Source organism: Gymnogyps californianus, chromosome 2 (genome assembly GCF_018139145.2).
Source record: "Gymnogyps californianus isolate 813 chromosome 2, ASM1813914v2, whole genome shotgun sequence".
In the NCBI taxonomy this organism is placed as follows: Eukaryota; Metazoa; Chordata; class Aves; order Accipitriformes; family Cathartidae; genus Gymnogyps; species Gymnogyps californianus.
Genome location: NC_059472.1, coordinates 157,528,021 through 157,542,374, shown reverse-complemented (window position 1 = coordinate 157,542,374; position 14,354 = coordinate 157,528,021). Strand labels below are relative to the sequence as shown.

Here is a 14,354-nt window from a genome sequence, read left to right as displayed (position 1 = left end):
AGGCCAAAATCCTTCTTGTTATTTTAATGTATTTTTATATTTTTCTAGTAGGAAAGTTACAGTGGAGAAGGCAAAATGATCTTGGTTATATGCACATTTATTAAAGAAAAGCACACAAAATATATTGTACCTCAGGGGAAAAAGCCACAAGACTAATGTAATGTTAAGGTTGAGAAATCACTCATTTTTAAGTAAAGGAATGCATAGATGAAACTTCCACCTTATTTTTGTTTCCTTATCCTCATTCCTTTAAAAATTGATGTATCTTTATATTATAAATTAGTTGTCAAATAAGACAATATGTACCAGAAAACACAATGTAATTTCTTATAAAAGCCTGCATGCAATGAGTTACAGCAGTACATTTTTCAGACAATTTGTTTTCCAGACTCATTAAATCTGTGGAAGAAGTCAAGTTTGAATAAAAGTGGTTCCATTATTTCTGAGTTATGCTTTTATAACATTTTAAACAAGATTATGCCAAATAGCCTTAGTCTGTTGGTTTGCTATTTAAAATCAAAGAACAGATGACAAATATTGCTCAACTTTTTTGAAAGGTATATCTTTTTATTGAGACCAAGCCTAGCACAGTTCAAATTGAAATAAAAATGTTGCTTAATTTCTGGACAATAAATGGAATGGAAATAAAAATTCAATCTATTGCTAGTTTATACTACAGCACCTGAAGGAGAGCAGGACGGACTATATGTTTTTTCATAAGCACAATATTAGAACATTCTTCTCAGTAAATCTAAATGGCGTAGATGGCAGAACCCAAGATCTGCCAATCTAGAAAAAACTTTGCAAGAATGTTAATCCACAGGTGTTCAACATACAACACAAGAAAAGATTAATCACACCGAATCAAGGAGAAAGGAATCATGGAGAATCTGTACAGTAGAGGGAAGTTCGCAGATACAAACCTAACAAGACACTGTGCTACCTGTCCCACTACTGCTCAGTGGTTAAATAATCCTCCCTCACACTATCCTGCCTCTCAAGCTACCAATAATTTCCTGAGACGTTCACATTTACAGCATACATATACCACATGTCATAATCCATCAGCATGATGAAGTGAAAATACCAAGTACTGTTCCAGTGTTTAGGTTCTGGATGACTGAATATGATTAACTGGCTGATTGAGTTTTTCAGGTGTTAGAAAAATAACATGACAAACAATGAACAAAACCTATATAGCATGATTAGGACACTACAGCCAATGCACATGTTCATAATAGGTGAAGCTGGGAGCTCCACTCATCAATCTGCCTGCCTAACACTTCTGATCTGAACGCATTTAAAGCTTCTCCAAACTTTCACCACCTGGTTTGATTTTCAGACATCTTCTTCAGTTCAAGTTCTTTTCACTGAGATGGTCGGCTGGCTTTTCAAATTGTATTTGTTCCAGCCCAACCGTTTCAGCCGTTTCTAAGAACAAGGATAATGATAGGTATCGTTTGGTCATGTAAGGCGTTTTTTTGAAAAGGAGGTGGAAAGTGTCTCTAACCCCACTACTTGAAAACAGAGATTTGAAGGATGGCAAGAATGTGCTTGTAGATGTCCTCATGATAAGCCTTCCAAATTCAAGCTTTTGTTAGATCACTGTTTACATAAAAATATACAAAAAACATTGTTGACACTAGGGACACACTACAGTATAATAGGAAAAATCAATCTTGACATACTTCGTATCTAGATATGCAATCTTTCTTTTCAAAATGTGTTTTCAGTAGGATCCCTGACATTCACGGATGAATGGTGGTCAGGTAGTAGAGAAGACCAATATTTTTAGGGGCCTCAACTTCATTTGTATCAGACTTCAGGAAGTATGTTGCAAATAAGGTATGGAACTATAAGGAGGTAAAGGTCCTACTGTTACTTTGAATTCTGCTGGTACCATCCAGTTCTGCCTCAGATTCAGACTCAGTTCATTTGAAGCCAAGTCATTTCAGGCAATTTTCTTTGCAGACCAAGTATCGCTGTCTAAACTGAGAGCTGTCTTCTGGGGCTGCTGAACACTCAGAATGGTAATTGAAGCAAATGGGATCTCTGTCTCAGTAAGTGAGGTTCTTTACAGAAAAGGCTGAATAAGCCATACTCTGAAACATCAGACTGGACACCTCATATTAGCAAATGCTTTCATGTTAATCTTTTAATGCATAGCTCCAGCTCTGTATGGTCCTAATAATACCCCATATCTCATGTGAGTTAATATCAATTCATGTTTGTCAAGAATTTTGATAGTGTAGTGAAAAATAGGAAAAAAAAGGTTTTTTTCCTATTTTCACCATAGGAAAAAAATCCAACAACAAAACAAAACAAGAGGAAACAGGCTTTCTGACCTCAAAGCAGGATTTGAATAATGTGCAATAAATAAATCCTGAAGCCACACATTGAACAATGAGAATGAAATGAAACATTGAAGAGCTGCTCATTAACTGAGTATTTTATTTCCTGCCTATGAAATAAGACAGAGGGCTGTAGAAAAATACATAGATATGGTCAAATATTTCAAGACTATATCATAATTAGTCTTTATCAAAAGATTAATATTTTTGGTCAGCTGAACAAAAAAATAAATATGAAAATAATGGCTTGAGTTCAGTCCAAAATAATTTTTTTTATTATTCTTATCACCAAAATAAAAGCACTTTCCTTATAAGCCAAACTTAGTTAACTTTTGGAACTAGTCATTACATTGAATTTAAAAATCATAGTATCTTATTTTCAAAATGTCAACCACACTGCTGTGGCTGCTACATATTTTGAAAGGTATTTTTCAGCTGAAGCCTCCATACAGTTTCCATACATACCTTCAGTTAACCTGAATTCTCATTTTTCATATAATAAACTATTCAAGTAAAACACTGAATTCACCTCTAGTCTCAGTATGGGTAGGGAGAGCAGTCAGGTGAAAGCTGAACAACCAACCTGAGGCCTGGGAGTTTGAGCTTTAGACTCTGAAAGATCAGTGATTTGGTCTTTTAACTTAGCTTTGGATGTACAATATACATGCAACCAACTGTACATGATAGGGGAATATTGGTTAAATTTTATGGCTTTGCAATCCAGGACATTATATTAGATAATCAGAACCAGCTTTTTCAACTTGAAAAACCTATTTATATTAACATTTGAAATTTAGCATAAGTATTCTGTTCATCCCCAACATTATATATAGAGATTATATGTTTGTATAGGCAATTATTATTACACTTCAAAGCAACAGCAGCAGATAGAGATTAACATTGTTTTATGGAATGAATATAGAGTGCTCTGCTACAGGTTTTCCATTGAAAAATTGGATATGGAAATGGGCACGCTTGTTGGTCAAGTTATCACATCTCCTGAAAGGACAGTTCTTTGAGTACTGAGTTTAGGTGCCCATTAAGATGAACGGGTGAAGGAAGCCAAAGCAGTAGAACAAAATGGGGAAAAAAGAGACACCTAGAGCAAGAGATCTTCAATGGCAATAGGGAAAATAATATAAGGCTAAAGAGAGAAATAAGAAGGAAAAGAAAAAAATCAGTGCTACTGCAGCATCCATCAGAGAATGTAATATTCAGCTGAAAACCTCTCTTAACTGGAGGCTGACAATAGTAGGATATGCAGTCTGAAATATTATGATATCAGAATAATCTGTTTTCTTTCCATACAAAGGTATTCAGCTAAGCTTAGAGCTGAAAAGTCCCCTTAGTAATGTTATCAGTAAATACCCCAAGTATGAGAACATTAAATAAAAAGTCAGAAATAATTTGTATTCTCATCAGAAACCAAATGTCATCTATGTTCTAATCAATGGCTTTGGCTATGGATTCTGAGTGTCCTTTCCATTACCCTCACAGCTGAGCTTACAGATTTTAGTATTTTTATTACATTTGGATGTTTCTCGATAACCTCTCGTGTTTATAAGTTTACTCTATAATGTGTGAAGAACTGTAATTACATGAAGAATGCCAAAGTTGCAGATTGCAGAGTGGTAAAATTATTTTTCTTTTCAATAAATACAAACCCTCCTAACACTACTACCCATCTGACTTCAATCCATGATACCAGTCCAACAATCAATCACTAGGGGCATTGGACATCCATAATTAGATTATAAAATCATAACTATAGTCATTTTACGTCTGCTTGCATAATTACATCAGCATGCTAATATCCTTTTAATGGTCTCTAATGATGTAATAAGAAATAATGGAATTTATTTGACAGCTACATAACCATTAACAAAACATATTAAGCATAACTATTACTTCCATAAAGATTCAGGCTGTATCCAAAAGTGACAGCTAACATGTTGGATCTTTTCTTCAACGTTGAAATATTTCTAATTATGAATTCCCCAAATCTTTTCCCACTCATCTGCTTCACAGGGCGAGCAAAGTTTAAGGCAGTGCAAACTCGACAACAAACCAACTGCAGAAGTGGACTGAACGCTCTAGGAGCCAAGCCTGAGGCTATATTGTGAATTGCAGGCCATCGGTTAAAGTTGGCAGGATTGTGAAAGAGAGAAGATAAGATAAGCTGATTACTACCATGCATCAGCTAATCAAGAACTAACACAGGAATTGGTAGGAATCCATGGCAAAAGCAATTGTTCACTTACCAAACTCCAAAGCATGGGAAAAAACTAAAAATATAGGGAAGAACAAAAGATATCTGCAGACAAAACTAATTAAAGGTAGTAATGTATTTGTGAAGCAGTCCCCTTAAAATTATTTTTTTCAGAGAAAAGGCCAAGAAACTCTTAATTGAAAATTCAAAGAACTTTAGAAGAACTCACCACTCACCCTCTCTACTCAGTTCTTCTTACACCATTTCTATTTAATGCGATGGCTTTGTCTATACTCTCAAATTAACCCTGTGATTCTCATGCACATGTCTTTACTCTGAAATCTTTGCAATAGCCTAAAAAATTTAGGCCTACACTGTTACTTTCTTACCATTCAGAATTCTTGGAGGGAAAAGAGAAAATTGAGAATTTTACACCAAGCTAGTACTCAGGTGAGAGTTCAAAGTAGACTAGGATGTCCTATTCCCACCCCTTTTATAAATCCTTGGTCTCAGGCTTACTGGTATTTTTTTCTACATAATTTCCCCATTTTTTAAAAAAACGAATCCTTAAGAAAAAGTGTACTTTTAGTTGCCAGTGAAATAAAATAATCTAAATTACCCTTGATGCCTTAGGCCAAGTGAAAAGAATATTTCCTGAGAGGCCTCATTCTCACACTTTGATATGTCAACGGTGGATTAGGAATAACCATGACATCAAGTTTTTCCTGAAATCCCTCTCCATGAGGTCACTCAGAAGCTAACTAGAGCCTTCAAATTTACAGTTTTCCATTGATAGTTGCACAGTGATGACAAAAGAACAAATCCAAAAGTGTTAACTCTTTGTTTGGCAAGGCCTTTTTCTAAAGATTCCGCTACTGCTATATCTACTGGCCAGCTCCACATTTCTTGAGCATTTCATGGGTTTAACCTGAGTCAAATCATCACATTTTCTTGAATAAAGAAAAATTATTATGGATGAATTCTTCACTAACTTGAGATTTGGGATAAGCTTTCACAGATTTATAGATCTTTTAAAAAGGCAAAGACTGATAAAAATGTGTTGATAGAATGCTCAGTCCTGTCTGCAGTTACTATAATTCATAACACACTTTTAAAGTACCGACCATACAAGTACTTTTGGTACAGTCATATGACTACATATTAATAGACACAAAATAACCAGCTTCCTTAATGTCGCACATTAAAAAAAAGAAAAGGTTGTTCATAGCTACCTATATCACTGGAGGGATATTTTTCATTAGAGAATGGATCTACACCCTGCCAATTGCAATGTTGTTGTGATTTATCAAATGATAAAAAATAACCAAAAGGCTTTATGCTAACAATTAGAAAGGTAGGTGAAAGTGCTCTTGTACTGTAAATGAATGAAGTTAATGAGGCAGAACTCATTGATTCCAGCAGAGAAATTGTTCCATGGGATTACCCCTTGAAACGTGCAGCAGACTTTATCTGCTAGTATTCAAAGTCAAGGGTACAAATTCTCTTTACAAGGAAGACCATATAATATCATCATTTTTTGTAATTTCAAAACTCAGTTTTAATAAAAAATGCATTTCATAAAATACAAACAAAAAGACATTCAGCAATACAAACAATTGTTCTAGCAAACAAAATATGGGAATATTTTCCTTCCAAACAACTGAAGCCAAGACGCCTGGTATTTTTCAGGTTTCTGAAAAGAATTTCTCACCAGTAGTCTATTTCTCTCTACATTATTTCTCCCCTACAGTAATAGAAGGGGTAGATTTTTTTTTCCCGAATGGTAATAAACACTTCCACTAAAGATGAATCGTCTCCAGACTATGGCTTAAAACACAGTATTAAATGATGAATTACATTCACTGGAACTGAAAGTTAAATAAAAGCTGATGGCAGCACAAATAAGGCTGAGAAAGATGCTGCACTTCAGCAACACGACTCATGGGCCAAAACAAGCAGCCTCAAACCCTCTGAAACATAAGCAGGAACTGTATGCTACAGACATCAGTTATTTTCTGTGTGCAAAGACGTGACTTCTTTCCAGCAAGCTGTCAAAACCCTCCCACAGCTGACCCTTCTTTTCCATTACTTTTCTATCAATCTCTTTTTATTTTCTGTTTTACAAAGGAAGAATTAAGTTTTGTGAAGTAAACATTCCTACCAAAATGATTTCAGAAAATCCCTAATCTAAAAATTTTTACCGGACATGGCAAATCATAACCTCCTAGTTCAGGAGACTAACATGCAGAGCATTCATCAGTATGAATTATATGAAGAAAAACAGTGGCTCAACATAGCTGAACTCCCAGTGACTTGTTAAATGAGTAGCTGACCAAGCAGCACAACCTAGTGCGCCACGTGCCAGACTCAAAGCCAGGGAGCCAAGTTCTTATCCATCTCTGATGTCATTTTCCTCCTCAGCAACGCCGGGTATAATGACCCTTCACAAGATTTTCCTTACCTAGACACTGTTAAATAAGGTTGGTAATATTTTTACAGCACTTTGAACAGACTATTTTTCCCTATGGAAGAATAGGAAAATTCCAGTCTTTATCATTTTTTAAAAATAATTTGTTCCTAACTGTGTGTAGGGGACGTTATAAAGATCATTACAATATTCTTTCTTGTCTGTCACACACTCTCATTAATTTTGGCATTAAAGAGTAGATATTTCCTCGTAAGACAAACTGTTAAAAAATAATGAGAAATCCAATAAAATAAAAAGGGGCAAATTCCGTGTACGTACTTGACATCATCGAAGGCACTCATCTGCAGCTTCAGGAGATCTGCCACTTCTTTTATTAACTCCAAGCCCTTTTCCACACTCAGGGGGCTGTTGAAAGGGAGCAAGAAAACAGAGCATTACGAAAATGGAACTCATCAATACTTGAGAGGCTAAAAGTCCCAAAAGAGTTATCACCTTGGCCTCTTAGAGTCTGAAAGCCACCACTAACTGTATTCCTGTCACATAGTGATCATGATATCAAGGGAATTGGGATCAGGTGCTTCTTCAGGCATGATGAATCACCTGAATTTTCCAGCAATAAGACAAACAATAAGGTGTAAATGGAATTGTTAGGAAGTGTAATGGGCCCATGATGCAGCAACCAGTTCATCTCAGTCCTCAATAAAAAATGTAATAAAGTAAAAGGACAGAAAGAGAGAAAAGGATTGACGAGACAAGGAGGGAAACAAACAATGAAAGTCAAATTGCAGGCTTGGTATCAAATGGACAAGGGAAAACCATATTTTTAAATTCATTAGTTTTTAAAATGAATCTTCGCCCAGTGAAAGGATACAAAATTATTATGGATTTGAAAGTAAACAATGGAGCAAGGCACACAGTCCAGAGGATAATGATTAGATACATAGGATTTAGTTTGGTGTGTGCATGCACTGCTGACAGAACCCACTTCAAATCTTTTTAACCTTTGTCAATGCCACATTTACATTTTTTAATTTAGAAAACAGGTTGCAATCAAGCCTAACACAAGAGGACTGCTATCATTTAAAAAAGGAGTTATCTAGATGCAAAATTTATATTTGCAAAAATTTCAGGTTATTAGAGTTGTTAGAACTCTAAAGATGCATTAAGAACATTCTGTCCCTAATATACAGATCATACCTTGTTTAGTTGTTGTTTAGCACTGTGGAACTAAATACGAAAGTATTACGAAAGTAAAAGGTAAGGAAATGATATAAGAATGTCCAGCAAGAACACCAGATACAACATTCCCTGTCTAAATTGTGATTATAGAATTATTCTCAACATTGTTAAAGCCCCAAAGATCATAAAATTAAACCTTACAAGCTTGATACTTACCTAACTTATGCCACAGTAAATCAGAAACAACTTTGATGAGACTAACCCAGGGGAAAAAATGTTCTGTATTTTTTCCTTCAAGGATTTATAACAAGTAGGAGAAGGAGGTGTCAAAAAAAGTATGTACTATTAGACATGTTCTTTTCAACTGGACTAAGGGGAAAAAAAGATTTTTTCAAAGCTCTGTACCTAGGTTATTATTTCTGCTTCACAGTGAAAGTTTTTGAATCTAATTTTATATCACAGTAATCGTTGCCACAATTTTATTTATTGTCTGCAATGAGCACTGTTTATTTATTTATTTATTGCACTGGGTTCTGCATACGCTGCCCTAAGGGCACCTCTATTTAAATAATAGGATGTCTCATGTGGATCTCAGTTAGGATGGAATTGCTCAGCCTCCCTTCATGCTGCTAACCCAAAATGCTCAAGAGACCTCCTGTCACACGAGCGGAGGTAGCCCCTCAAGGGACCAGATAAATTTAGGGTTTTTCTAGACGTCTAAGACAGAAATGTTCTTGTGTGAAAGTAACAAAAGAATCTGATTGTTTCTGTAAGGAAGTAAATGTACTATAGATTATTCATAAAACCCCTATATTTCAAGGACTGACAGTGGGTAGAAATGTGATTATTCCCATCACTGAGAAAGCAGATTGTCACAGTGACTCAGGGGCTTATGTGTTAATTAAATCTTTTCTCCCAAAGATGTTGGCTTAAATTTTATGGAAATGATTGGTGTCAGTAAGTGGGCTTTTACTGTAATAGCAAGTCTACGCAGCAATGCAGGCAAAGTCTGCTGCTTACATTGGTGTTATTTTTTTACCAGGGGAGTCTCATTTGTAAAAGCTCAACCTCCTACTCCCTGCTTACCCTTCCTCCCCTGAAAAAGCATTCACCAGCTTCAAAAACAAGGTATGCTGCTACAAGCCAATGTAGCAACCGTAATGGGGGACGTAATCAGAGCATTTGAATGCTACAACCCAGCAAGAATGCTGGAGAGAAAATGGGAGAGAAAATGGTGCTGGAAGGCCATTCTTTTGCAAGCCTGAGCATCCAGGAATAGTCTTAGTAACTCTCATCCAATACCAAACTAAAATACATGGGTTCACAAACTCACATGCAGTTTGTTAGGCTAAGAAATTGTCATTCATAACAGCACAGGAAAACTGCAGAACCAGTACTCTTTGGTACCAGTACTATTATTGATCACATTATCACATTTGAGGATTCACATTAAGCATGATTAATTTATATCACGATATTTTCCAATACAATTTTTCCAACTTCTTAACATTGATACATACTAGTACTGTTTATTACAGTTCTGTGACAGTTGTATTGTAGGAGAGTTGAATATTCAAAACCTTTCTCTAAAAATGCCAGAACATTATTCTCCACACTCTATTTTTGCTTTGCTTTTGTTTAGTGTTGCATTTTGCTCAGTGTTGCGTGGTTTGTACAGTGATTGCCTTTAGCTTTGTTTACACAGAGAGAATATACCATTCCCACCAGCACAGTGTTAAGCAAACTAGCCTACCTTGCAACAGCACCATACACCGACATCACCCACCTGATCTCAGGTTTATACAAGAACTGTTACCAGAAGACAACTTGCAAACATCATCTATCCTCCTGCCCGTGGTCCTCCCATACATCCCCAGTCCAAGCACACAGTACTCGTGGAACAGCCGCTATTTGTGATCTTTCACATACTATGCTTGGTTTTTGGCTCGCTTGATTCAGTCCTACATGGGAAGAAGTTTCTGTATTATGGAGTGGGGTTTTTCTTATGAATATGATTCATCTATTGATTGTGAGGGTTCAACAACTATGGAATTAATTCAAAGGAAAGTGTTACATAAACCAAGAAAGAAAGACAAAAAACAGTTGTTCAGATAAGGAACAAATAGTGAGATACTCCAGACAGACATTGTAATAGTAGAAAGAAGACTCTTTAGACAACCCTGATGATGCAACTATTTTATCAAAGTCAAAGACATGGAGGAAAGCTAAGGGTGGGGGTAGGGTTCACGCTACTTTGTCTGAACTGTCAAGATGGTCATTTCAGTTCCCTATAGTGGGGGAGGAGAGAGGGAAACCTCTTTTTGATGACGGGCCTTGCTGGTACTCAAAGCAGCACAGCACAGAGTGAGTCTCTGGGCTATGACCCCCCAGTTTCCAGACATACTGCAACACAGGTCCAACTCATATGCATTTTCTTTCGGGAGCCTGTGATAACACATTTCAGTACACCAATAACGGTGAACCCTTAAAAGAGAAATCACAACTTACATAGGCCTCAGAGATACAAAGCATGCACTGAAAAAACAAAAGCAGCAAAAGGCCCACCTATGGATGCTATTTATGCTTTGCAAGTTCTCTTGAGGCTGGTTAATCCTTTCTATGTCAAAGAAAACTGATGGCTCCTGCAGTATCTTTAACAGTCCTGCTCGATTTTACCACTACTTTTTTTTGATTGCCTTGAAGGTTTCGGATCACCTTTGATCTAGATTTTGGCCTTAGGAAGAATAAACTGTTGGATAGCATAGCACCTTTTTGCAGATGACACAGCTGTTGCCAGCTGAGATCTTGAGATAGTGGTTACTTTGGGTTTCCTACCTTTGCTCTCATTTCACTTGCTGTAGATTTCTCTTTTGCATCTTCTTTCAAGTTAACTGTGCTAAGATATGATAATAGCAGCCAAACAAAATGTGATATATCTCATAGTTTAAAGTAATTCTTTTGAGGTCCTTTTTAGGTTTCTGTCTCCAATTCTCTAAAGCTTGGAAGAGAAGAGAGAGACAGAAAGTATAGAAAATTCATGTATAACTAACTTCCTTCCACTGCTTTATCTTCTAATGCCATCTCTATCTGCGAGTGCTAGCCTAAATATTATTTTTCAGTTGACAGATTCAGACCCTACTGAACCAGTAGCAGAACTCTGTCTCACTCAGATGCCAATCTCTATCTCATATTATTTGTAGAATATACTTTGACAAGTTAATCACAATGAAGAAATAAATGGGGCATTAAATATAAATATTTCCTTTGGGCTTTATGTAGATATATATAGTTTTAAAGTCTGGCACAGTGTCACCTGCAACATATTTCACCGCTGTTTTTGTTTAATCTCACTTTTCAGGGCACAGCTCTTGCACTAAACTAGTTATACCTGCTGGAGCATATGGCTTATATCTCTGCTAAAAATAGCTAATGTTATATGGTAGTACTACATTATCCCTTCAGATGAAATAACTCCCCAGCTCAGCGCAAGACTCTGATGTCATGATTTAACATCATGACATAACCATGAAAACTTCCCTATCCACTTTAACCATGTGAAAAATAAATAATCCAATCCATATCTACTTGTCTGAGCTAAAATAATCACGAGCCAATCAGCTCCCTATAACTTCACCAGGAGTTTTGTCTAACAACAACAACAACAAAAGCAGATCTAGGCTATAAAGCTATTTTATTTACAGATGAATCTGAAATGAAAGTACAGGAATAAATATCTCTTAACTTTAATGTGAGTTGCTGAACACTTCTGAAAATTACTGTAATCCTTTTAAACACTCAGGAGTGGATTTTGGAGCCCAACTTTATGTAATTGTTTGTTAAAACGTTTCCACAAAGTGTACCGGACATTGAATACAGGAAAATTAGATTGCTTGGTGAAAATAATACTCTGTATCTTCCAATATCTAAATCCCTCCCCAGTGAGGGAGCTGAAAACAGAAATATTTTAAGGAACAATCCACTTACAGAGGTAATTTAAATAATAGAACATTGGATTATAATCTTCCTCTGTTATTGTCTATTAAAGTTTTTGCTTTTCATTTGCTCAATTTACAAGAAAAATACAGTGATGAGGAGTCCTTTCTAAAATCTGGTCCCAGAAATTTGGCACAACTTAGAACAATCCCATTAAGTGATTTCCTTCTCAGTCACTGCTACAAAATACATAGAATTTGCTAGCCTTTTTTTTTTAATCTGTCTGTACAATCCCACTGTCTTCAGTAGTTTTATAAATAAGTGAGAGAATATCTGTCGCTGACTGAATTATGAATGAGGAACAGAATATGTCTTCATCTGGAAGAGGCCTATCAAGTTACCCTGGTCAAGACATCTTCCTGACCCTCAGTTTCACTATCTGTAAAATGAAGGCAGTGATACCAACTTTCTTTGTCGGATGCCTAGTATTGTTATATAAAAGACTGTTATTATTTGACTTGCGACCCTTCTGGATCTAAGAATAGAAAGAGGAGCACTATAGGCTGTCCCTAAAGGCTATATATATTTCTCCCTACCAAATATGGAGAAGATGCTGTAGTAGCAAATACTACATAACCCAAAAATTAGCTTTTAGTTACAATAAAAGTTTCCCTCATTCCCCTACCAAAAATTTTGTTCCAAACTTTTTCAGCACAGGGGATCTGACTGGTTTTAGAGCACATCTGGCTGATTTTAGAGCATATTTAAAGCACCCAGATCCAGGTGAAGATAACTTCTCCCTCACTTGTGAGTTAGTAGCCTTGCTAAATGTCTGCTGTGGGCAAATGGAGTAGGAGGTAACAGTCTTATGGACCAGACATGCCTCACAAATGGCCAATTAGACCACTCCAACAAAAGAGTAGTGCTGAATATTGGATCCTGATCTCAAGACCAGTTCAGCTTCATGCTGCAATTATCTGAACAATGCTACAAATGGATGCCACATTTCCAAGAAATTCCCAAGATAAACTACAAATCTGATGAGTGAGAACAACCACTTTGAATAATGGACTGTCTATTTTTGACCCGGACCTAATGATTTATGCATTCAAGGCTCAAAGCTTCCCCTTCTGGTCAAAGAACAAGAAGGACACATGTAAATGAAGGAACAGGAGGAGTTCTGCAGGGAGTGACACTGGCAGCATGGCCAGCTCTGCATGCTGAGCTAAATGGAGCTCAAACTCTAATAAAAGCCAGTGGGCAATGTCAAAGGGAATGAGGAAAAACAGAAGTAAACAATGATGAAAACTATATGTTCTGTATTTCCCAACATGCCTGTCAAAACAATCCCATAAATTGATCCATTTTGGTAGTGAAAAATCTGATCCAGTTATACAGATGGCTTGATTGCTAGCGTTTGCCAAGCCTGCTCCCAGCCCAAGGAGAGCAACATGTAGCTCAATGTTACGCTGAGGTTATGTCAGTCTCGCAAACAGTTGCTCTCATTTGCTTTTCCTCCTCCCAATTGCCAAGTGTCTTCGGAAACCCACTTACTGAGCTCTGAAATGCTCCCTTAGTGCCGTCATTCAAATTATGTATTGTCTTTACCAGACTGTACCTAGTGCCCTTCCAATACTCTGTTTAGCAATTGTAATGCAGCACTATAATGGACACCCAGTCAGCCCTGTCAGATTAGTTCAATTGAATCATTTTCTGCAAAAATGAAGAATAATCTATAGTACAGAAATAGGCCTGACATTGGGAATTGCACTCCTTAAACCTAAATGTCAGTCTAATCCCCAGTGAAATCTTAAGTAAGGTAGGGTTCAATCCACCAAAAGTTTGCTTAAATCAGGACACAGGCAATGAAGGCCAGTTTGCCCATTTTTAAGAGTGCTGAGCACTGCACTAAAATTGCAAGGTATTTCTCTACAGCCTGAAAGTTACCTGAGTGCTTAACTACAGTCCTCCCGGCAGTATCAGAAAATGCATTTTCTGGAGAGGTAAATGCCACTCTCACACCCAGCCTCTCTTTTGCTATCCAAACTCAAGCACAGCGGCATCTCCACTCCATCTATTTCCCCCGGAGAGGGTTCAAAAGTTTGGCTACACCTGTGTTCAGTTTGAATAGTATTGAATCCACATCTCAACCAGAGGAAGCTGGAACCTGAACCCAGCACCTAGGACTTTTGGGCAGGAGACATTTTTTATTTAGACTCATATTTACTTTAAAAACACTTTCAATATTTACTAA

The 14,354-nt window shown here is 36.7% G+C and overlaps 1 protein-coding gene across 1 annotated transcript in view; it reads right to left on the bottom strand.

Moving 5' to 3' along the window:
- PTPRN2 (protein tyrosine phosphatase receptor type N2) overlaps positions 1–14,354 on the bottom strand; it is a 599,582-nt gene that overhangs the window by 371,531 nt on the left and 213,697 nt on the right. Inside the window, exon 10 of the mRNA XM_050890935.1 lies at positions 7,307–7,393. Within this exon, the coding sequence (XP_050746892.1) occupies positions 7,307–7,393 (87 nt within the window). The remainder of the gene's footprint in view (positions 1–7,306; positions 7,394–14,354) is intronic.